The 26,132-nt window shown below is 35.6% G+C and overlaps 1 protein-coding gene across 6 annotated transcripts in view; it reads right to left on the bottom strand.

Moving 5' to 3' along the window:
- SLC25A21 (solute carrier family 25 member 21) overlaps window positions 1-26,132 on the bottom strand; it is a 257,481-nt gene that overhangs the window by 23,329 nt on the left and 208,020 nt on the right. For all 6 annotated transcript variants that reach the window (XR_005557738.1, XM_039351812.1, XM_039351807.1 and 3 more), the window contains exon 4: window positions 3,129-3,195. Coding sequence is in view for 5 of the 6 variants with exons in the window: in XM_039351812.1 (XP_039207746.1) it covers window positions 3,129-3,195 (67 nt within the window). In the remaining variant the exon portion in view is untranslated. The remainder of the gene's footprint in view (window positions 1-3,128; window positions 3,196-26,132) is intronic.

Here is a 26,132-nt window from a genome sequence, read left to right as displayed (position 1 = left end):
GAAATATTAATACATTTTCTACCCACTTTCCTATGACTAGTTTATTTAGAATTGAAGTCCAGTGGGGCCTATTCCTGCGAAAGTGGGTATAAAATTTGGTTCATTATTCAGGAGAAGTAAACAGTTGATTTGAAAAAATTGCAAAAAATCAGCTGGTTGATGAGACAGGTTGAAAAATAATTAAAGAAGTGTAATTATAAGTACTTGGCACAAGAAACCAGTTACATTTTCATGAAATATATTTCATGTAATTTTTATGCTCCTCATGTTTCCATTGTCTTATTTTGAATACAAACATTTTTTAAAAGTTGTTTTCTAAACTCATTTTAAAAATAGGTTATGTAGAAATTTTGGTTTTTATTACATTTCTGAAGCTGAACAAAACCAAAGCAAATATCGAGTTGAACTGGAGAAAACAACTGAGTGCAAATTTAATTTGTCCCCCAAAACCCCAAACAAACAAACAAACCCTAGTAATTTTTCCTTGCATGGCATACTATGGTTTACTTTACTGAACATCCCTAAATATTTGTATTGCTTAAGAATTCTAAAAGTTCTATTAAGTTAAAAAGCGTTTTCATCACAAAATCCAAAGAAAAATGCTGTTCATCTGGCAAAGACACTTGTAAATCTAAGTTCCATGGGGGTGGGGGAGATATCCGGTATTTACCATATGTCCCAATAACCTTAATATAAAAAAGTCTGGGAACACATGCAAAAGATGTATTCACCCAACAAGATCATCTGTTAACCATTGTACGGGCACTGTTCATGTCTTTTCTTCAAGTCCAGACTAAATCTGGGCTATAAAGTTTGGCTTTTCATCCTTCAGAGTTACCAGTTTTCTTTTAGGAGGGTGGAGGAAGAAAGACAGAAAGAGGCACAAACACAGTGAGAAAGGATGTGAACTCTTCAGAATGAAATTGTCTTTGACACATGGCGTCCAAGTGACATACTACCTTAATTATAATGGCTTTATTTTTACATGCAAATGGATTTACGAAAGGAATAGACAATTATATTTTTCTTCTCAACAGGAACTCAGGCTTGTTTGTTTATCTGAATGATCTTTTATCAGCACAGCAGTTCTATAATTCAAGGCAGCTTTTCTCTGAAAGTAACCAAGATGAAAATGGCAGGTAGAGATGCAGCTGTGCAAAATTACCACAATAGAACTTAAATTACAGTATCAAATGTGGAAGCGATTCCAAGGAATATCTGGTACACTCCCCGAGCCTCCAAATGTGAAATTCTGAGATCAGAAAACCCCGACCTTTATTTCCAAGAGTAACTAACTGCTAATAAAACAGGACTATCTAAAATTTCCCAATGATTTAGCCACTATTTAATACTGAAAAAACTATGAAAATTTTTTCCCAGAGCAAGTTTCTTTCTACAATAATTTAAGTCCAGAGTTAACAAAATGTTTGTATCAGCTTAATGTGCTCGTTGCTGTCTGAGAGGTTTAGTTATAAGCATATTTTATTTTCACAAAATGTGTGAGATGTTTGTGCACATGGATGCAAATTATCATTTATCAAAATCAAGCACCCCATGTTATTATTTTTTTTCAAACTATGCCTAGCAAAACAACAGTACTGGAAATGTAAGGAAGCTACCAGGTATTGAGTTGCATCTCTTCTAGGAGGTAAAATCAGGCTACTACTGTCAATAATATAGTGTGGCATCTGCAAGACACTCAGCTTTCTATACCTTTTAAAGTGGTTTAAGCAGTTTAGTTTACATTATTAAAGGCATCATAATCTCTTATATTTCCAGTTTAAATCTTCTCATGTTTACAGAGCCATCATTCAAAGGGCACTGTTGGAGAGACCTCAAAAGACTTGCAACATAAAAGGAAATTCTTAAGGGGGGGGGGATGAATGCTAATCAATGGCATAAAATGCTAACTCAAGGTTAAACTACTCAATACTGTAGGTCTAGCTCTGAATTAAATATAAGAATGTTTGGTGTTCCTTTTTGACAGTGTTTTCCCTAATAGTATTTTTCCCCAGAGGAAGGAAGATAAACTAGTTTGAAGATTTACAATAATGTATCTAGGATTGTTCCATCCCCCCCCCTCCCAAAAGCAAAATGGAAACCTCCTGAAAAAATACCCCAATTATAACTTCATATGTATAAAATGCTAACTCACAGGAAGAAAAAAAAACCCTAAAAGAAATGCAGAGGAGAAAAAAGAAAGAAAGAATTGAAACAGAAAGGCAGAACTCTAAACAAAGACAATCAACACCATTGCAGTTTGTTGCAAAGCTCCATTGAAAGTTGCTTAAATCTTCATTTATTTTCCAACAGATTCCAATATTTGAGGACACAATCTTGCATTTATCTAGCCCCAGTGTGACATTTCCCTGATGCGCTGTTTATTTTTTTTTAAAAAAATAATAGTCTGGATTGTATCATTTATATTGCTTTAATATGATTCTGTATAAGCACAGAGAAAGAAAGTCCTAAACGTTTTCTAAAATAAATGAATAAACCGAGCAGAAGCTGTGGGGGGTCGTGCTGGAGGGAAGAGGAGGTGGCCAGATTAGGGGCTGGCTTCATTTTATTCTTATTCTGGCTATGGAAATGAAAGGGCTTTGTTTTCAATGGATTCAACACTTCCCTTAATTTGCTATGGAGTTTCTGCTTTCTGTTTAAGTGACAAATCACTGAAAATGTCCATAGTGGTTATCACTGACTGTTTTGACCATGCCCTATGGACACCCTGCACCTGTCCATATCTAGGAAAGCCTATTTGGAGCCCATGCAGTACATTTAAGATGCAGAGTTTCCCTGAGACAACGTAGGGAGACATGCCTGCTAGTTAGCAGCAGTAGAATTTCTCTGCACCCACAGCTGGAGAGGCTTCCCCACGCCCTCCTAAGGTCTTCTGGACAGATATTTTGGAAGGGAAGTAAAATTACTTTCTTACTTATAGTAATCCCAGTTAGAAGAGAATATTTGTAGCTCAGAGTTGAACTGTGGCGCACTCATGATTGTACCTAGTCAGATAATAAAACATCTGCAAGTAAGCAACCACACTCAGAGAGTAACAAGGACCTCACAGTAATCCCAGCGTTGTAATTTTTCTCTCTTTGAGAAGCATGGAGATTGACTTACTATACCTTTACTGCTCTTTTGGGTGTTTCAGCCAAGATTGGAGGGAGGATACCTTTGTAGAAACCAAACAAGCTATTGAATAAAGAAAGACAAAAAAGAACATTAAAAAATACCCAGGTATGTATGAACATTAGCCAAGTGGTAATTCTGTTTTCATTTCAGAATAAAACAACTAATCTCAAGGCTTTCTTAATTATTCAGAACAGCCCTTATTGTCAACAACTGAGTTCTGGTTTTGTACATATTGTGTAACTATTGCTGCGGTCCTAAAATTTTCCTGAGATAATACCGCTGACTTCAACAGGATTAAACTGGAATAAATTCTTTGAGGACTGTAGTCCAAATTTTAGTTTACACTGAAACAAGAAGCATAATTGCAACTAAACACAAATGCAACCCATAGAACCTATGCAGATTAGATTACTTTTTTTGTAAATAGAAAGCAACTTTTTCTGCGAAAGAAAAAACGAGGTGGGGGGTAGGATTGATTTATTTACTGCTGACTGTTTAAGTAGTCAGGCTTCAGGCTGGCAACATCATATTTAATAAAGGAAAATGATTACAAAAAGTGAAAAGAAGGCTTGGAGAAGACATTTTGGTTCTTTGGAAATGTGATTCAATGTGCAAGTTGACTACTTGGCAATTTAATTTTATTATTAGATTTGAGCATATTTTCCTTAAACCAATCCAGTTCAATTACTTATGTCAAGTCAACTGAATCTGAGTTTTTGTGTGGAATCTGTATAGCATTATACTGTCCTCCTGTGGCCCTTTGTTACCATTTTATAACTAGATTTCCTTTAAAGAAAATAGTGAAAACGGATTCTAGAAGGCAGTGCTGCTTTCTAAGACACAATAAATGCATCTCAGTGCTTTTATTAAAGGCAGTCCATAGCAAATTCTGTGGAGTGGATCATACAGAGGAAAGAAATATGTACTGTGCCGCTCTTTCCCTCCTTCCTTCTTACAGCCCTTATCCAACCTTAGAAGATTTTCAAGAGACAGGATTAAGAATGAGCAAAAATTATACCAAGGCTTCGGTAGCTGCAATGCCAATCCATTTCCGAGCTATGGTATTGATTTTTAAAGCTCTGAACAGCTGGGATATCCCAGTAATGCCTCTTCCAATTAAGAACTTGCCTGGGTTCCTCCTGGGTGAACCTTTTGGTCTGCCCCTGCCAGGAGCAATGAACAGGGGCTCTGCTTATGGATTACCCTTCCCAGGGAAACATGACTGATGCCCAGTTTGAATGACTGTTCAAGGCCAGAGAAAGACATTTCTCTCCTAAGTATTTTTTTGGTTCTGTATTCAAATTGAGGATGGACCTTGCTTTATACTGGCACAGTGTATTTTTTATGCTTTCCATGCTATCAGTTACATTTACCACACTATTATTTAAAAGTTTCTAATATTTTGTAATTTTCATATGACTTTCAGCAATAGAGAGAAGCCTGCCTAACACCCACATGACTTAGTTTTCACTTCATATATACACACATTGTATGCTACTGTTATACTGAATATGGCTTAATTTAAAGATAGCCCAAAGGACAGATAAACTCATTGCATATAGAAATTACAAATAGTATATAGAGAAAATACATCCAGATGTCGGAGGCAGTTATTTTATAGTCACAGAGTGAAGGAAATGACCATTGAGACTTAGAAGATGCAGATAGGTCTGCTACCCAAATATTAATCAAAATATATCCTCAAGTATGCAACAGATACCCCATTACTTTTATAATTATTACCAACAGTTCCCCCCCAGTTATTACTTTTATAGTTAGGTTTAATCAGGTATTGTGCTGAAGACTGATGACTGATACACAGATGGTTCTAAAGGTTTTACAAATCTGAAATATTTTCTGTTTTAGATTAAATACTTTTTTTCTGCCTGCTCTGTCTTTATTTAGACTGTTTTTATACTTTTGTTGCCATTCTAGGACAAGCACAATTCCAGCCCCCAAGATCATATTTTTGAATTTGAAAGAGTTAACAATTACATGTTAAAGTGAAGCACAGTTAAAATGCATTATTTTGTTTCAACATTAAGCATCTAAATGAACATCACCATTCAATTGTGTTCTGGGCAACCACCCAAATTTGTCTTTGCTATAGTTGATTTTGAAACATTACAGTCAATCATATCTTCCCAATTTGTTCTTCTTTAAGGCTTTAGGCATCCTTCTGGTTTCCATTTCTTGTTTGGAAGCCTTGAGTCATCCATTTTGGCAAAATGTCCAACCCAAATCAGTTATTTTCTCCAAATTATATTGAAATTGGGATCTTGCTTAGTTTGTTGTTTTCCTCCCCTGTCTCTCACATAATTTTCCCTTTAAGGATCAAATACAAAGCTGATTGAAGGCATGCATATAATATCCTCTTTCTTCAGTTGCTGTCAAATCCAAGCCTGTTACCCACATAGCTCTATAATTGAAACAATGACAGAAAGTACCTTTAGGGCCATATTCACTTGCCTTGCATGAATCAGGGGTTCACATAATTTAGATGAATTACAGAGCTCGGCAGTGTATAGATGTACAGAATGATCAGTGTGCTAAATGTACATTACTGGAATTCAGAGGATCTTTTCAGTCAGGCAAATTGGAGATAAGGGTTTGGGGTTTTATTTTTTTGTTTTTTTGTTTTTTGTTTGCATTCCTTGTATTGTGCAACTCATATTTCCACTGAAACCTGAATACAGTCAGTCCAATTTTTATTCAAAAGAAACCAAAGTCTGAAAGCTTTTGTTGCTTGCTTCTTCGTATTCTTTCTTTTTTTTGCTTTTATAATTATGGTGCATGAGAAATAAACCTGTAGGAGTTAGGCTTTCAGTAACTAAAATAAAATCAGTTTATTGGTTAATGTTTTGTGGCACATCAGTAACCTGAAATAAAATGTAATAAACTCTTACAATTATCCTTCTTCTTAAATTTAAAAACTCTATTTTATATACAGTGTGGCTTTTTCATTAGATATCTAATAAATTTTTAAAAATGCATGAAAGAAAGATATATTACGTTGGACTAGCAAAGTGAAATTCATCTCATTTGCTGATTTCTCTTTTACTTCAATTTCAATTATTATTAATTGGATGCATTATTCAAGTATGTATGAATTTATACATATTCATTTTAGAATTGTATAAGAAAACAGTGTTTAATGATAATGTGTGTAACATTTAACATTGTGAATACAACTCCATAGTATGGATGAAATTTAGCTGTAAAAATTGAAATAAAGTATACAAAATGCATATTCAACGGTTAATTGAATGCAGTTGAAAACAGACCTCATGTTTCAAGGACCCCAGGCTTTGCAATTTGGATGTACTAGTACCTCCAGGTTTCATACACCGAATTCAAGGCATTCGAGATAGTCAGAGTGAAAATATCCTACTTCAATCCAGGGAAGTTTAGAATTTATTCAGGTGCATTATTTAAAGTTGATCGTCCTCTGAGGTTTGTTTTATTAAAACATTTTTTTAAAAAAAATATGTGCCATACAGTCTCATTTTGTAGCTATAGACAACTTGTAAACTATACATTAAGCATATAAACCAATTTTACTCAAAACTGTAAAAAACCTATTTCACATTTGATATCTTATTTTGCTATTATTGGAGAACTATCCTGAGAAAAACTTGCAGTGTCCTTCTCCCTTTTCTCATCTGGGTTTGGGTCTCTTCCTCTGTTCTGTCAGGACACAGGCTAAAAGTGTTCAAAACATTATTGAGAATTTGCAGAGTCTTGGATATATAGGCATGGATGTGCTAAGTAATGAAAGACCCCAATAATACATACAAGCAATCTTATAGAGTCAGTTTCACCTATGGGATTTCAAACTATTAGCACAAAACTATTAGCTAATCCACAGTTAGTCACCTACACATTTCTAAGCAAGAATGTTTTTGTTTGCACACATATATCATTATATGGGTATTTCCATAACAACCTATAAAGTTTGCCTTGTTATTTATAGTGACTGTTCTGAACTGCAGTGGGCAATTGCACCACATACAAACTGCATCTTTGTGACGATAGTAAACGTTTACTTATTATTCTGTACTGCATCGGCTAATTGTGCACTCTAATAATGAAGTTTGCTTGACTAGAGCCAAACCTCTTTATTAGGATCAAAGTCCTAATAAATCCCACAAATTCCTCTGAGTTCAATTATTTTCTGCAGTATCTAAAATATAGTTCCACATGTTAGGTTTGATAGCTTTTAATTCTAGACTTGCAGTGGAACTTAGTATTTGATCATGTTTAATAGCTAATATAAATAGCATGCTGTATTGGACAGGATAAAAGTGCTGATAGAATATGAGATGTTACTCAAATCAACAAATTCAATTGAATTTCCAATAAGAGAGCAAAATCTTACACGTAGAGTGCAAATTTGTATTCCGCATTCTGTATCTCATAAGAACATAAGCAGTGCCTGCTGGATCAGACCCTGGGCCCATCTAATTCAGCAGTCTCATTTTCATAGTGGCTAACCAAATTCACAAGTGTGCAGCAGATGGCTTCCAAAGGCAGTCCCATGGCCATCAAGGCCATCCTACAACATTTGGGGGTTGAGGACAAGATAAGCTGAACTGACAAATCTCAAATACCTTCCAGCGTGGAGTGTTTTATTTTGATCCTTTCAACATGTATTGAAACAGCTCTCAGTGAAGAAAGTCTTAATATTTCCCATCCGTAGGAACACTGCAACACATCCATAGGAAGGGGAAGGAGCCCATAAAATAATTGAGAAGCCTATCACAAACCCTTATAAGCAGAAGAATACTGATATTAACATCCCCTAAATTCGGCTGAAGATGTTACCAAGCCTGGTAATGAAATGTTTGGAAACCAACCCACAAGCTTGCAGAATGAACTTCCACTTTCATCCTACACCCGAGCTACGGATATTCGCCACTATTGCAAGTCTATCACTATTTAAAAAGGAAATTACCTACATTGTGCAAAAAAGTTAGACTCTAAGATGGAAAAAATGCTAATGCATTATATATTCTACAGTGAAAAATTCTTTCATACAATTGTCTCAAAATCCAGTAGGTTGGCCCCAAAACCTAATGAAAGTAATAATAATAATTTATTAAACATGTATGGCACCAAAAAATCAGTGTAAATTTGGAATGAGAATATCCATCAAATTTAGCACCATCATTCATCTAATTGATAAAATTGAGATTTCCTTCTAGAGGTATTAAGAGATTTCTACTCTGAATGAGTGAACAACTTTACCTAGGGCAATTCTGTACAGCAGCCTAAATTGTCTTGTGCTGTTCCTGGCCGTTTCTGAAGCCAACTTTAAACATTCCAGTCCAGATTACAATTGTTTGGTAACAGGGCTAAACTGGTGCTTACTCTGGGCTACAATCTCTATAGGCCCTGATTTGTTTCCCCTGCTCCTGTTTTTCCAGGAAAGGAGGCAGTCCACATTGCCTCCTTTCATGTGGGAGTCCAGGGCCTGTCTTTTCTTTTTAGGAATTGTTTCTTTTCCTCCTTGCTCCTTCCCTTCCCTTCCTTTCCCTTCCCTTCCCTTCGTGTTTGCAAACATGGACGCTTTTACATGCCCATCCAGAGTTCTCTCCTCTAACCCTAATGGAAACTCTCTCCTTTTTCCTACTTTATTGTAGCATCATTGTTTCATGCTGTAACCATTAAAGCAAAGATTTAATGATTGTCCCATCATTTCTACATTCTACTGTAGGTCTATAGAAAACGTTTTGCAAAGTGGTGGTAATATGGAAGCTTTGCAGTGCTGTTTGGAGAACATCAGAAAGGACCCTGACAACTCAGATGGAAATATCTGAGTTTTGGAGATGAACAATAACAACATCTGGTTAATGAGAAGTTTGGTTAACATTTGAAGGTAAGGCCTGAAGATCTAAATAAATCATAATATTCATTTTCAGTACATTTTTCAGCAGATACCTGATAGAACAAATTTTTTTTATTTAGACCTGGGATGGAACAGCCATAACGTCCAAGAATAAGAAGGGTTAATATGATATGGAACTTTTTTCTGTTCTTTCTGTCCATCCGCTGTGGCTTTCTAGAGTAAATATACAGATCTACAATTTTCTGTTGGGAGTGTTTTCTATGGCAGTTACATTACTGCAATATGAGACATGATAGAAATGACTTGGGTCTAAGATGTTCTAATTTTTGTGCAGACAAATGGATTAAAATGATAGCTCGGGTTCTTTTTTTTATCTGCCACTAATGTTAACATTTCATGTCCAAAAAAACCGCTGCAAACATTAATTAGTGTAATATCCTTGTTGTGATTATGGCATGGGTGTGTATGTTTGCAGAAGCAACTGGCAACCGTCGACCAATAATTTTAACCCTAATTCATTTGGCAGGCAAAGAATGGGAGATAGCCAAAATAATTGAACATAATTGATTGGTGTGGGAAATGTGCTGGAAGGCAGAAACGTGGTGGACATAAAAAGGATAAGAGCAAAAATGACTTACTAGTTTTAAGGAAATTAAGCTTTCACAGTGGACAGAAGCCTTTCCTTCCCTTTCCCAAAATGTGCTGACATTTATTGAGAGCAGAAGTGGCACCAATGGCCCTTAATGGCCATTCTGCTTCCCCAATGCCTTCTTATAATAATGCAGAAACCCAGCGCAATAGTTATAGAGGCATCAAGGAACTGCTTAAAAATAGAACAGGACAGAAAGCAAACTGAATTGGGAAGGAATAATCCGAAATGGTAACTGCAGAGCAAAAAAACAAACAAACAAAAACTAGTTGCTTTTGCAACCTGATGAAGATCTTGCAGCCTGCAAATAATCCATTCTTTGGGGGGGGGGAGGAGAAATTGACTACAAGAAAAGAAAAGAGACCCCCCCTCTCCAAATGGTCTCCCAATTGCTGTTTTAAGACAGCAATTTAAAACTCATCAATTAAGATCAGTTAATTAATCTTTTGAAAATAAACAATGTATAAATGTGTTAAAATTTATGAGTTATTAATTAAAAGCAGCTAAGATACATATATTCACTGAGCATCAATTGTATTCTGCCACTTTCTCAAATGTACGCTTCCGACAAACTTCCTTGGCTTTTCCATAGTTGACCATCTATTTACTGGAGGAACATGCAGGCATGCCAAAAAAAAAAACATTGCCTAAAGCTTCTGTGATAGAAAAATATCTTTTTATATCTCAGATTGTCAGAACTGGCTGAGTGCTCAGTATGCATTTTTAGCTGTCCAAACACTAGAACAACGAAAAATTAGAGTAGGTTTCTTTTTGGCTTTGCTAACAAAACTGCCCTTTGCATAACAGGTACAGCAGGAAGCAGTCACTGCTTAAATATTGTACCACACCTATGTCTATTTGATTTGAAGAATATAAGAAAATGTCTCTCAAACTTTTCTTGCATATAAAGATATGGCAGTATTTTGTCTTACTTCTGATACCTGAAAAGGCAAACCTTTGTAAGCCTATGCTGAGTCTGCAGACAGTTTAGATGAACACATACTAATGTGAACAATACTGAATTAAGGTCGTAAATATGATCACAAACAATGGATTAAGAAGGGCAACTTTTCATTACATATTAATAGCATTTGGATAAAATATTTACCATCTTTTGGATCTGTATACCCACATACACTCACTATGTGAAGCTGATGGTAACTTGCTGCCTCTTAAATCAAGAATTTAAGATAGTAAAATAAAAAGAATTTAAGATAGTGAAATTCACTGAATTTTTAAAAATTAATTTTGAAGTCATATTATTACATGTGTAATTCTACAAGTCTTGTTTGCACTCAAATTTATTTAAAAGTTCTAATTTCTCTCTTAATAATTGATATGTAGAGAGCTATTGCTACAGGTGAATGAGTTTGTCTGAAGCTATTTGCACTTTGAAACACATGTTAAACATTTGTGCACACAATATTTTGCATGTTTCTTGTTTACAAACTCATGTATCACTTACATTGTATTAATTTAAGAACTTAGTACCCACTGCAATCATGAAACTCTTGTGAGTAAATATATTTACTTGCATTGGAGTTCGCAGTTTAGAATTACATGATCAGATCAATCAGTAGTGACCACACCAGTTAAATCTTGATCCTGTTCACATTTCATGAATATCTTTGGAACAAGTACTAGAATATTTCCCTAGAAAAAAAACATAAAACCTAGGGATATAGACCACTCAACTCAAGAATGGAAAATTCTTCAATATTTCTGAATCTTTACACTCCCCCAATCTCATTCTAAGGTCATTTTGTCATTTTTCCAGAACTAAATTGTCTAAACTAGAAGCTGTTCAAGATGTCCTAAATTATGAAACTTTCATTTCCTGTCCAACTGCTTCCAGAGCAGCCTGTTCCAGAAGGGGAAATAGAATATTCTAGAGTTCTCCAGGAAATTTTGTTTCTGAATTGGTGAGTTTGCACATTTCTAATGAAAACTATACTATTGGTGTGCATGTTGGTTGTACCAAGAGTACAATATGAATTCTTGATCCATAATTAGAGCTATATCTAACACTTATGAGCAGAAGACATACAGGAAAACTATTTTTGCAACAAGCTTGCAAGACGACACAAAGTCAAATTCACAGGATCCAAATAGGGTCAGAAAAAGGAAAAAGGAACAGGTACCACATGCAGGGTTTCCAGATATCTAAACAGAAAATGAGGGCACAGGTGACTGGAAAAAAGGACATATTGTTTAACTTTCTGGCATCCATGACAAAAATTACAACAATAAATTACTTAAGACTAAAATGTATATGAAATTATCTTTTCCAACATTGGAATGACTGATTTTTCAATCACAGGAATGTGCTAGACACCGTTAGGAAGCAAAAGCCTTCAGTATGTAATTGATTAAGCTCTTATCAATTTGAGACAGAAGCCTAAGTGCAGGAGGTACTAATCAACTAATTAAGGCCACAGAGCACAGCTTGTGGTCAGCATTTATTAGGGAAGTGTTGGACTGCTGAGAGAATCTGCTCAGGAAGAGATACTCCGTAAGCTGGACAATATTTGAATGTAAGGCTTGCCTGCCAAATGGAAGACAAGAGGACAACAAGAAAGATAGGTCCTCCTTTTGAATACATCTGATAACCTATCATATCAGATATCATATTATGACTTATGTAACTCTAAGTAACCTACAATTGGCTGAATTTGCACAATACATTAAACCATATATACCTGTCAGATCTTCAAAGTAGATGAGACTAGGAAACCAGAGTTTTGAATTCTGATACTAATTTTATTACTATACTCATCAGAGTATAATGGATATATGACTGTCTTTAAACAGCAGATCCAGATCAAGTATTTATTTATTTATTTATTTATGAGATTTATATACCACTTTAAGTGCAAGCACTCTCTAAGCGGTGTACACCAATAAGCAATGTATATATATATTTACATTGCCCCCAACAATCTGGGTCCTATACAAAACAAACATGTTTTTCTGCAAACTGTGAAAATGCTTTCTCATAACCTTTTACTTAACTTATTGCTTACATGTTCTTCTGATTGACTGTGTGCCCTCAAGTCAATATCAACTTTTAGGGACCAGATAATTAGATCTTCTCCAGGATGATTCTTGCCTAACCTGGCCCTGCAGGTCTCCCAGTTGTGCATCCATCACTGCTATAATTGAGTTCATCTTCTTCCCTTTCTTTTCACCCTTTCCAGCATCAAGAGATCTAGTCATCATATAATGTGTCCAAAATTGGATAGTTTGATTTTGTTGATTTGTGCTTATACTGAGAATTCTAGATTGATTTATTCTATGATATATATGTTTGCTTTCTTGGCTAACCATGGGATTCTCGTGAATCTTCTCCAAAACCAAAATTTAAAAGCATCAATACTCTTTTTATCCTACTACTTCAAAGTCCAATAAATCAGTGCCTGCATGATTCTGATATTTACAAGTATAGACATCACAGCTTTTTTTCCAATGCATTTTTTACTTTCCTGCCAAGTGGTAGTGTATGGTGTGTTTCTTGATGGTTGTTTCATTTATTGCTTATTCAGTCGTAAAAAAGAGACACTATTTATTAGTTCAATATCTTCATTGTCAGTTCTGTGTCTGGTTGCTGTTACCTTTTATCATTAGTCTGAGTTTCTTTATACTGAGGTTTTATGTCCTACAGTATATATAGGGTTTGAGTAAGTAAATATGTTCAAATTGTATGCCATTTTTGACAGTATGTATTTTATTTCAGCATTATTGATGAATTCTAAGAAAAGAACACTCCATAGTTACTGGAATAAAGATTACTAACTTGGAATGGATTGTGACAGGTAAACACAGCTGGGGTTTGTGTGACTCAATTAGCAATAAGCATCTCTAATTCAGGTATGATCTCAGGTTTTTCACTATCCAAGTGTTAAGAATCTGCAAGATTTGTTTTTAAGGGTAATAATGAACTTAGGGCAAAAATATAAGATGAAAAACACTCTTTTTTCCTGTACATTTTGAGACACTGCAGCTATAAATTACCTTAACCATAAATATGATTCCACTGAAATAAATTTCTTAAGATAAATGGAGCTGGTTCATATGGTTAGGATTACCATATAACAACATTGCTTTTTTTTTTTTTTTGAAATTTGGGTCTGACAAGTGGTACATTAGTACTGTCTTTTCAGAAGTCACTTTGCTTATCCAGGTCAAAACTGAATAGCCATTAAAGCAGCACATATTGTACATAAGCAAAGCCTTTGCTTTCTTTTTAGTATACCACAAACACAGCATTAGATTCCCACAAGGAATCCAAAGTAAAATAAGCCAAAATTCAAAATAAATAATAGAGTTATGTCCAAAGTTTTAGTCAACTTCAGTGGGGTCTGAAAACAAAGCAATGAATGAGGGAACTTAAAGCAGGCTAAAAGACTGCCAGTTCAAAATGCCAGGCTGTATAGGAGAGGATAAACATAAACACATAAACACACTTGCAGAGAAAACTGATTTTTAGAAGAGCATACAGAAGAAAGGGCAAGAAGTATCTTTCCATTTTCCACATAAAAGGGTTCTCCATTTATGTCCTCCATTTACCTTGGCATAATCTACAGTCAACTGAGTAAAGGGGACCCTCTAAATCAGTATTTTTCAAACTTGTCACCTTTAAGAGATGTGCACCTCCCAGAATTATAATAGTAATGGGAATTATTATTATATGGGAATAATGGGAGTTGAAGTCCATAGCTCTTAAAAGTTGCCAAGTATGAAGAACATTACTCTAACTTTCCCTAGCAGATGCCCTTTTGTGACAAATGCAGCTCTACCTTCTTAAAAAATAAAATGAAACCCAGAGGTTTTTTAATTGTGTTATGTTCATATTGTATGGCCAAATAAATATAGTTTATAGATAAAATATTTGTAAAGGAGGCAAATACATGAATATGCAAACTACAAGAATGCTACAACATCTCTTTGTTCACTGCATTCTATTAATTTGGTGGATGGGTTAAAGATCAAAACATTAAAAATTAAGTTCTATTCCCATGTATTTCTTCATTCCTGCCCTTTATTATTTTTTATAAACTGGTTTCATATCAAAGAAAATATCATGAGAAATTAGTATACAAGAAAGACAAAACTGATATGAAAAAACCTCTTCTTTATATTAATAATTGTTTCTGGTTTTAATTTATCTTTTTGTGAATACGTCAAGTCTTATATGACAAAACAGGAAACACAAATTAACTAAGGAAAAATCCCCATTCCTTTCCATCCTGTTATTGAAACCCCACAACATGCTTATCCCTTTGAATCTAAAAAAATTAATGAACTCGAAGGTAAAAATTCAGTAAGGTGTTGGTAAATTTAATTGATGCAGTGGGTCTTTCCTACTTGCCCTAGCTCCCAAAGTCTATTCCAGAAGGACTGGATGTTGAGTTCATCATGCCTTCCCTGTTCAGTTGACATCTTCTGCAATTGATATCTGCATTTCCTCTGAATTGAATGTAGCTTTCTGGATTTTGCCAGCAGAGGCATTGCTCTTCACACGTGATTACTATCTCTAGGCCGGTGATGGCGAACCTTTTAGAGACCGAGTGCCCCAAAACTGACCCATCACTGCCCTTCCCCCACCCCGCCTACCCGCAGGGCCACTCATCACCTCCAGGGCCCGCCACAGATCACCATGGCAGCCCAGCAACACCATGGCAGCCACACCCTCTGCCTGCGCCCGGCAGCATCAACTGTGCATGATGGGGCGTGAGGGCAGAGTCTTGTCTACGCTGCCTGGCTGCCATGTCCTTGGCTGCGCTGCTCCACATGGGCCACTCTTGGGGGCAACTCTCCCCCATTGGGGCTGCTGGTGAGGAGGGGGTCTTGGGGGGAGGCAAGGCTGGGGCAACAGCATGTGTGCCCACAGAGAGGGCTCCGAGTGCCATAGGTTCGCCACGACTGCTCTAAGCATATCCCTACCCTTTGACTGGCTACAGGGCATAGCCAGGGACACTCTCTCACCTCACAGCTTTTCTTCAAGGTCTGCTGTGGCTTCTGTGATGGATTTTTCTCTGACAATGATAATTGCTGGATGTGTAGTATATCTCCACTTTAAAAACTGACAGAAGTGTACTGTTTTTTTTTTAAAAAAAAATGGGGTGGGGGTTATGTTTTTTACCTTTTTTAAACTGGGCTTTTTATTGTTTGTAAGCCAGTCACAGAGAGTGAGTGGACAGCCATATAAATCCAATAAACAAGCAAACAAATAAATAAAACTGCTTTTCTTTTTGTGGATTATCCCCCTTTCCAGTAGTTGTTTTTTTTTTTTTAGAAAAAGATCTACCACTACACTATTGCATTATTTTTCCAGTCACTTGGGACAGAATGGTTTTATCTCCCTCTCCCTCCCTTTCTCCCAAGGCCTGCCCTTTTCTATGCTCTCCTGCAAAGGAAATTGGGAAGGCACAGCAATAAGGGAATCTTCCAATGGGGAGCCATAGTAGCCTTCAGTCCAGACTCAATTCCTTGCAAGCTGCTGCCAAAAAGGCTTGGTCCAGACAGGTTTTTTTTAAGCCAGCATTAGCATAAGATAGGAATGCTTAAGGCTGCTGTGCAGTAAGTATATTTGGCAACAAGAAACATTTGAATGCTGGAAAAACTGAGAGATCAATCAATGTTATTCCGTGTGGAAAGGCATTTTTCAGCAAGCCCTAACTTGTTTTAGGAACTACAGCACTGTCCAATGGTAGTATATAGGAGTCTCTCCAAGATAGGTGACAGGTGACATTGTTATATTCAAGTTGCAAAATTTCCCAGGTACTCTTCAAAATTCTACTGAAACTTACAAATCCAGCTTGATCAGTGAACATGGATAGACAGCAATCTAAATTTTAAAATAAATGAAGAGATACAAACTGTTGGCAATGATTGCTTTAAATAACATCCAGCATCCTAAGAAAATACTTCCTGTATATAGTTTATTTTTGAGACACAGGGATTTGATAATTCTGGTATTTGTGGAACAACTTAGCATGTCTTGTTCTTGTTCTCTAAACCAAAGGAAAAATATAATTGGAATTAAAATCCGGCAAAGAGAACAAAAAATATTCATTAAGTTGGTATACATAATATGAAATGAATAAATATATGAATTCCAGAATCGCTTTATAAAAATACATCTAACAAATGCTACAACCACAAAAATTAAAAGCAAGTATTTAATGCATCTCCAGAACAAATAAACATAAAAATACTCAAATATAACCAACACCAAATGCACTTTGACCATGCACTGGTTTTCTCCAGTGGTAATAAAAAACAAAAAACTGTGTACACAAATCATATCTATTACTTTCTCTTGTTATTTAAATGGTTAATGGAAGATTGAGACTATGGTTAAATAAATGTAATTATAATATTTGGACACAGTAACTAATTTGTTCTGAGGGTTAAGGAAATAAAGCTATATGTTATTATCTCAGATTAATTTGACTCAGAAATTTCCTCTTGTCGTTGTAGTTAGTAATAATGGAAGACTCTATTTAGTGTCATATAAATGGTCTTCTCCTCTTGTAGTCCCTTAGTCCTATAGAGAAGATTTGTTAGATAAACATTGTTGGGCATTATATATTAAATAGCTATATAATATGTCCATATTGTGCCCAAAATTTAAAGTAAAACAAGAGAAGAAACTCTTCTCAGGTGTTTTATTTTTATATTAACTTTTGCTTAAAACATAAAGAAATCCATTTATCTCCTTAGAATATTACGAGATATCATGATATCTCTGTAAAAAAAAAAATACAAACACGTACACTCACATACGCAATTAGGTGCAAGTGTGTTTGTGCAAGGTGCTGTTTGTGAATAATGGCAATACATGATTTAAAATTTGGGATTTTTCTAAAAATAAGTATTTGTGATGCAATAAATATTTTGTTGATCCTCATTACTTGTTCAAAGACACTAGGACCTTGATTCAGCAAAGTCCATGTGCATGTTATATTCTATATACTTATCCATGTGCATAAGTCATATTTCCCTGTGATGGCTATGCTCACCTAAGTGCCACCTGGACAAGCTTTCATTGTGGGTGGGGATGACATGTACATCTGGAACTAGTCTTTATTGTATGTAACTAGCTGCCTGAAATCACACTGGATCAAAGCCAGGATAAAAATTCCGTGGATAACATATACACCCTCAATAAAATAGGGCATATTTAAGAAACTAAAGGAAATTTAAACTCTGTGAAGGGTCTGAAAGTCTTCAGCCCTTATTAATTCATAATACCTCTGCCACCATATTTTTAGCCTTTTGATTGCAAACATGAAGGGTAAAACTATATTGTTAACGAGGACCTTCATTCTGGTGAAGTTATTACATATTATATTGATCAAGAGCCAGACTTTATATTACATGGTGAGATCAGCAGAACTCATTAAAATAAACTAGTGCCAGAAAATGATAGCATTATTATTACAATTCTGACATAACTACGTACTCTTTTTCTGAATGAAACAATCGCATGCTGGCAATTTGTTTATAAAAGAGCTTGTAAAACAAAAGAGTGCATGTCGAGCAAGAACTGGTATCGCCAATGCAGATCCACCTATTCATTTCATTTTGCTTGGAATCCAGTGTTAAAGCTGCAACAACTGTGCAATACTGCTAAATGTATTGCTCTTTATCTTTTTCATAGCAGAACAAGCATTCATCATGCTGGAATAACAAAGCCGTAATCTGATATATGACAAATATTAACAGCTTAATGGCTGATGTCCATTACCGATGGGACCTGCTCACTATTTAGAAAAGTTTGGCATTGAAGGATTACTGAACAAACAGAACACCTGAAAAAACTTGCAGGCAAGAAGAGTCTGTCATCGGGTGTGATCGAGGACATTACCTGAGAAGGCTGGTTCTTATCTTCTGTTGGAAAAGGCTGCAATTGCCAACAATCCTAAACAAAGAGCTTCTGTCAAAGAAGGGTGATACCTTGAGCTTGGCAGGTGATGCTTTGACTCCTAGGACTTCATTCCTTTTTTCCTGGTCACCTGACACCAAGCTTCAAGAGATGAGCAGCAGCTCAGGCCCACTATTAACAGTAGAAAACTGGTCTCATAATGGGTACATAATCAAACAAAAAGCACTGGCATCAGTTTCCTTGTGAATTATGAGGGGGAGAAATCACCCACATACAGACATACACATAGATGTGGACCCATTGTAAATAAGTGTATGTGTGTTTCTCCGTGTTCACACATTTATAAACTGCATTTAAGGGCAGAATGCAAACCAAAATTCCACTTAAACATCTTTATTATTTGCAGCAAGAAACAGAGAGGAGTGATATGTCTGACCCTATTGGTGAAGCAATGCCTCTTTGATGGAGCCTAGGAAGGGTGCTTTCTCTATCATGGCACCTATCCAGTGGAGTAGCCTCCTTCGCCCCTGGATAGACAGCTGGAACACTGTTAGCCTTCTGGGAGTCCATGAAAACCTGGCTTTTCCCTCAGGCACTGGATTCAAGGTATTAATAGAGCTCTGAGAAGGGTAATGTTATTTGTTATATCTTTCTTTCTTTCTTTCTTTCTTTCTTTCTTTCTTTCTTTCTTTCTTTCTTTCTCTTTCTTTCTTTTTATCAAATTTATTAACTTTCTATCTCCCTCATGGGGGGGCTTTAGGTGGTTATGCTGCTGTTGAGATTTTTTGACATATTTCTTCTGCTGTATAATAGATGATAGAAATGGTTTCATTTTTGTCTTGTTGCCACTCAGAGGACTAAGAGCTGGTACATGTACATGGACAATCATATAAAATAGGAAGGAAGGAAGGAAGGAAGGAAGGAAGGAAGGAAGGAAGGAAGGAAGGAAGGAAGGAAGGAAGGAAGGAAGATAAATGCATGCATTAAATGATATGTGGGTATATACTGTTCTTATTCATTTTGCAGTAAAAAGAATACATAATATTTTGATTTATGTTACTGTGAATATAAAATAAATGTAAGCTAGTATAAAAAAAAATCAGCAGCAGTAAAAGCATGGATGTTCCTTTCATCTTGCTTTATTTACTCTGAAGACAAATCCTAATTCTTTCTGTCAGCAGCAAGTACTATCCAATGTGAGCAGTAAGGATTAGATTCTGCTTCAGGAAAACAGTAATTATAGTAAGTGCTGCAATCCTGAAAACATTTAAATATTTACTTACAATATTCCCACTGAAGCTGAAGGAACTGTTTTCTGATATGTAGCATGAAGCTACCAAATTTTGCCTTGCCAAATAATAAACTACCAGAAAATATTGATTCGACACCCCCCCCCCCCAAATAACTTAATTTTTAGTATATTAAGCACATCAATTATTCCCATAACAACAAGGGAAGGACAAGGAAAAATAGCAACCTTCGACAAAACCCACATTTTTGCTTAATAACAACTGATCTTTGATTCACATCTACCATGCCCCCAAATTCTTTCCAATAGTTTATAGAAGTGGCACAACTTGATAGAATATAAAAATAAATACATTTCTTAAGAAAATGACTGCTCAAAATTACATTTTGAAATTCAAAATTCAAATTGAAATCTGACTCTGCCAAAATGAGCATGAAATCATGCATGCTTGAATAGTGAATTGTAGCCCCGTTTGACCTGTTGCATAAGTAGAATTTCTTCCATCCGTTGCCCAAGTCCGAATGAGCAAATTCTTCAGAGCAGTGTTTTTCAATCAGTGATGCACTGTCATCCTCACATGGTAAACCAGACAGGAATCACGAGTAGGTGAGCCAATTCTACTTTATTATAAGTCTATATTGACAGAATTTTGGAAAGTCTGAAAGTGTAATCCTTTCCTCTGCCTACTTTGCAGCCCAAACAACTAGGGAGGACCTTCCCCGAGCCTCTCATCCTATTCACTAACCAGTTGCAGGCTGTGTGGTCTCTTATCTGACTGTTCCATTGGCCGTGTCTCTTCGCCCAGTTTTCCAAGATCTTCCCACATACCATTACATGCATGTACCACTGGTGACATGAAGAATTAGTCCTGGTGGGACACAGCTCCCTTTCCCAAACTGGGAAGAGAGAAGAAAGTCAAGAAGAAAGGCAGAACCACCAGTCTCGAGTCAAGCATGGTAAAGCAAAGGTACAAAGTATATTGGCAGATGTTTCTTGAAGTCTAAGACTGGAGCAGCTTCTCAAGGGTCTGATTCAGGATAATTGTGTTTTTTTTAATGTACTAGGAAATCTTATTTCATTACCTGGTTGCAGCTTTTAGTTTGGATTTAGAGGATGATGTTCCTACAGTGGCAATTCAGTTTTGGGCCAGTTAGTTCTCAATGTTATACAGTTGCCAATAGTATTATTGCGATTTCTTTTATTTCAAATACAAAGAGGATCAGGGTAGAAAAATAACCAAAAAGCAGTGCCATTCATTGGAAATATTGGAAATTCAATTCAATGGAATTGTCTCTTCAGTACCACACAATCTATTTGCCACAAGGGGGCATTTTCCTTTATCGAATAATTAAAATAGCATAGAGCAGGGATGTCAAACTGCCGGCCCACGGGCCAGATGCATCATAGCAAAACCGTGCCTACCCCATTTCCGGCAATGGCAAAAAAAGTCACGATTCGTTGTGACACGTCACGTGACATTTCGAGTTTGACACCCCTGGCATAGAGCCATTATGATATGTTATCTGCCCCCTTTCATAACATTTAGAAAAAACGGTGAAGTTTATATCACAATAGTAAACTCTATTTAATCATTTTCTTTTCTTTGTCCTCTTTCCAGACACCTCTGCATAAGCTCTTTTGCACCCAGTACTTTTGTAGGTGTGCTAACTCTATTCTTTCCTTTCTCTTTTTTCCTGAAAGCAATACAATACAATACAATACAAATGGTTTTAAACTTATAGTTCATCCTGCCATATAAAAAGAAATTTTAAAAAACCAGGTCAAACAATTTATCCTTTGAATAGTAAGAAAGAAAACAATTACCATATGCTGGTTATGACTGTAATAAAGATTTGATTTGAATCACAACCATAATTTTGTTAATTACATTTGTTTGCAAAAGTTTTTTAGATCATGCAAACATGTACATCTGCGGAAAAAAATATTCCTAAACAATGTTTGTGAAAATATGAGGAAGAATATATAAAATAGAAACTCTTTGTTTTAGCCTGGCTTGTTCAAACTAAAATGTACAGGAAAGTTAGATGACTGTCAAAGATTTATGACTAATTGGATCCACATTCAGAAACAGAAAGGGCTGTTAATTTCTTTTAATTTAGTAGAATAGTGATCAACAATGCTGATTTTCAAGTATCTTTACCTGTGAGGAAATGAGATACCAGATTTTTTTTTCAAATGCTCTACCATTTAAGTGAAGAAAACATAAAATTGCAAATGGAGACATCATTTGGGGAATTCAGGCAAAGATGAAAGATTAACAAATGGCAGACACAATCGTAGTGGCTGCTCTTACTTTTAAAGAAAAGGGAAGAAAAAAGGAACCTTCAACCTTTTAAGAAAAAGTGTTGAAAAATTGCCTCTTCCAAAACACCACTTTAGATGTGTGTTTTTAAAAGTATCCAATTTCAGAAAAAAAGTTAATAAATCAATGGCTGATAGGTAGATAAAGATAGAGGCAGAAAGAACTACTTTAGTCTAAGACCAGTTACTGCATCCCTGAGTTGATTTTGAGCTTAAAGTGCTTGTGTTGGTCTTCAAAATTAGCTTTTGAGTCAGTAGCTTCTTTAGTGAAATCCCTGCTATAGCCCCTCCCCTGCATGCCTTACTGAATGTTCTGAAATATAGCTTTGCAATTTTCCCTGCCCAGGAGCTAGCTGTGTTTTTGTCTTTTGTGCTCCTCACTGCAAAAAAGCAAATATAGTAAGGGAGAAGTCAGACTGGAGGGAGAGAGTTGACTGGTTCCATTTTTCATGCTGTCCCATTGGCCAACCCGCTCTGATCAATTAAGTAGAACAATGGAGTACAGAAGGCAACAAATGAGGTCCTTCAAGCATCAGCAGAAAAAAACCCATGGAGTGTAGGAAGAGCAAAGCCCATGCTTGTGTGGAAATACACCACAAGAAAATAAAGCTCTTTCAGAAATCGTAATAAAGTGTCAAGGAGATTAAAACAGTAGGATTGGCATTCATGATTATTTCTAGATATTTATCTCAAGAGATTTGTTACAATTAGCACAGGAAATTTTATTGTTGTCATCAGAGATTATCATATGGTGGTGACACAAGAAGCTGTTGTCCCCATCTTCTGGAACATCCTTCTTCTCTGTGAGAGGTCTCTCTTTCTGTGTTCACATTCTCTTTTTGCTCAGGTTTCCCCTAATATTCAAAATGGGCATTATTTTTTATCTATAATTATTAGTAGATGTTTTTTATCAATAGTTGATTTGCTATAATGGTTTTAAATATGGGACATAATTGTATATACATCACAGAGAGCTTTCTGTAGAGGTATGTATTCTACCAAAGATGCCAGTCGTCTTCCTATAGGATATAGGACTAGAATGTGTCTACCAGACTTTTGGAGTTAGATCAGGGGTGTCAAACTCGATTGCGTCACATGACATATTGTAATGGTTTTTTGCCTTTGCAGAGCTGGGGTGGTTGTGCCCTGTGTGGGCTGCCAGTTTGACACCTCCGAGTTAGATAAACAAAACCTAGCTTTGCAATTCAGTGCTATTTTTTTTGCTTTTTTTGCAACCCCCCCCCCAAATGTTTTGCATGCTAGAACAGTACCTATATGTTGACAGGACTGTAAGCAAAAATTAATAGAATTGGAAATCAAGGATGAAGATGAAAAAGCTGTACTTGTAACCAAAAGTAAAGCTGTTCATTATGCATGAAATGCTAATTAAATATGATACAAACTATGATTCCTCCCAGCAAAAATAATTTACAAGCACACACATGTGGTATTATTTGAATGATAAAAGATGCTGCCAAACATCTTTTCACAACTTTCAGAAAAGTCAGCCCACCTTTAAATGCTTAAATTGCAGTTCATATTACATAGTTGATTTTCATATCTTGAAAGGAACAGCTTAGTTTTGCATTCATGAGTATTTCACATTCTCTGCCAGGTATTTCCTGTGCACATCCCATATGAATCCCCTGGTTCTTGTAACTAATGTCTGGTGAAGAAAATCCTGTCATAATTATAGTTCTTAGCTTCACATGCAGCCATTTTCTTCTTCTTCTTCTTTTTTTTTTTTTTAAAAAAAAAAACTGCTTTAGCTGCATTGACAATCACGTTTTACACTGATTCTTTCCAGATGAAATGATACTTTTTCATATAATGTAATAAAATGTAAATTCAGCTGTTTTGAAGACATAAAATGATTTATGAGACGTGTACATTTAGTGATGTTTTTTGAATTTTTCTTTTATAGAGGAAGTTAATTATGAACAGCAATCAGAACCACAATTGATAGGAAAATACAAATACATTGCTTATTTTAAAAAACAATATCACTACCACAATTGACAACGATTCTAGTCTATAATGCTTTGTTTGAATGAAGTGTGGAAAAACATACCTACTAGACTAGACTACATATATGTGCCTTTCTGTCAAGCTAGTTAACACTTTAGCCAGTGACTTCATAGTTAGGTGTCAGAGTTATCATTTCCTTCAAATGCAACTGTTAGTGCACGGCTCTGAGAATTATAATTTGAGCTGCTTGCAAAGCACAATGTTTGGAATGTTTTGGCTTCAATTTGAAATCTTGTGTTCATCCATAACCCCAAGAGGCAGAAACATATTTTACTTTTTAAATGAAAATGCTGCAAAGTCTGCAAAAATTGCACTTCCCAAGATTTAGAGAAAAATATATCTACAGTAGTAATAGAATTACCATTCTGTTCAGGTGGATTTATTCAGCTGATTGTGATTAATTAATTAATTAATTAATTAATATGCCTGAGATTCCTAAAAGCTGAGGCATTCTTCCTTTACTTGCAATTCAAATTCTGTATAAATTGACTTGGTAAAGTACTGACAGAAGAAAATATTTGTAGCTCAGGATTGAACTGTGAGGTCTTTGATGCTCTCTGAACTTGGTTGTTTTCTTGAAGATGTTTCATTACAAAACCAGATAACTTCATCAATGCTAGTGACTTGATAAAGTGATAAAGAATTAATCAATATTTAACTTTTTGGCTTACTTGGTATGACATATCAGCTATGAATCTAACTCCATTAATCACAAAGGATTATGCTGGTTGATAGTTCCATTAGTATCATTAGAATTCATTGCCATTAGATAGTACCACTACAATAATCTCTATTTTGTTCACATTTTAATAATAATTTTATTAAAAATTACAATTACAACAATAAAAGCTAATGTAAACAAATAAGAAAAGAATAAAAAGAAAAACAGAAGGTGCCAAAAAACATAGAAAAGAAAGAAAAATAAGAATATAGTATGTGTATATATTCACAACAAGTATATTCCTATACCTCAGGGGTGTCAAACTGCTGGCTCAGGGGCCGGTTGCATCATAAGGAGGCTGTGCCCACCCCAGCTCCGGCAATGCGAAAAAAGTTGTGATACGTTGCGACACATCACGTGACGTGGCGAATTTGACACCTGTGCCATACCTCATCTCTTATCTATAAACAAATCTTTAAAACCTCCTCATTTTGCTACTCCTGATCAGCAAAAGATAACAACATATCTATTTTAACTGATTAAATAAACCAATTTTATATCCTGTCATAGCTTTAAAATCAAATATTGTCTAGCTTTTTGAATTTCTAGTTGGGTGATGGTGGTTGAGAGATTCTTCTCACAACAGTAATTATTGAAACTTTTGAGTATTGTATTGTGATCTTATAAATCACCTGCTTCTTTCTTTTCCTTGTCCAACTGACAGACTTGTATTCTAGACTTACACTATTTTCTGTTTCCAATAATCATCTTCAATTCAACTCTTTCAAATCTATGATCACTGTATATCATATAATTCATCATATGTTTTTATGGTGACACTTGAGAAGCACATTGTTGTTGGTTCTGTAATCTTGGTTCTGTATTTTTTCCAATTTCATATACATTTAGGACAGGGGTAGGCAACCTTGGCTTTTTTATGACTCGTGGACTTCAATTCCCAGAATTCCTGAGCCAGCCATGCTGAGGGGAAAGGGAGAGGTTTCCAAGCTGAGCCATGCTGGCTCAGGAATTCTGGGAGTTGAAGTCCACGAGTCATAAAAGAGTCAAGGTTGCCTACTCCTGATTTAGGAGATATATCTATATCTATATCTGCATCTACATCTACATCTACATCTATATATCTATTATATCTATATATCTCCATCTCCATCTCCATCTCTCTCTCTCTCTCTCTCTCTCTTGAGAGAGAGAGACAGAGAGAGAGAGAGAGAGAGAGAGAGAGAGAGAGAGAGAGAGAGAGAGAGAGAGAGAGAGAGAGAGATATTATGTAGAATAGAATAGAATAGAATAGAATAGAATAGAATAGAATAGAATAGAATAGAATAGAAT

The sequence above is a fragment of the Crotalus tigris genome, unplaced genomic scaffold (genome assembly GCF_016545835.1).
Source record: "Crotalus tigris isolate CLP2741 ecotype Arizona unplaced genomic scaffold, ASM1654583v1 scf7180000018371.15429387391:27106975, whole genome shotgun sequence".
NCBI classification, from domain to species: Eukaryota; Metazoa; Chordata; class Lepidosauria; order Squamata; family Viperidae; genus Crotalus; species Crotalus tigris.
The sequence above is the reverse complement of the archived record's forward strand: the minus strand, read 5'-3'. Positions and strand labels throughout refer to the sequence as shown.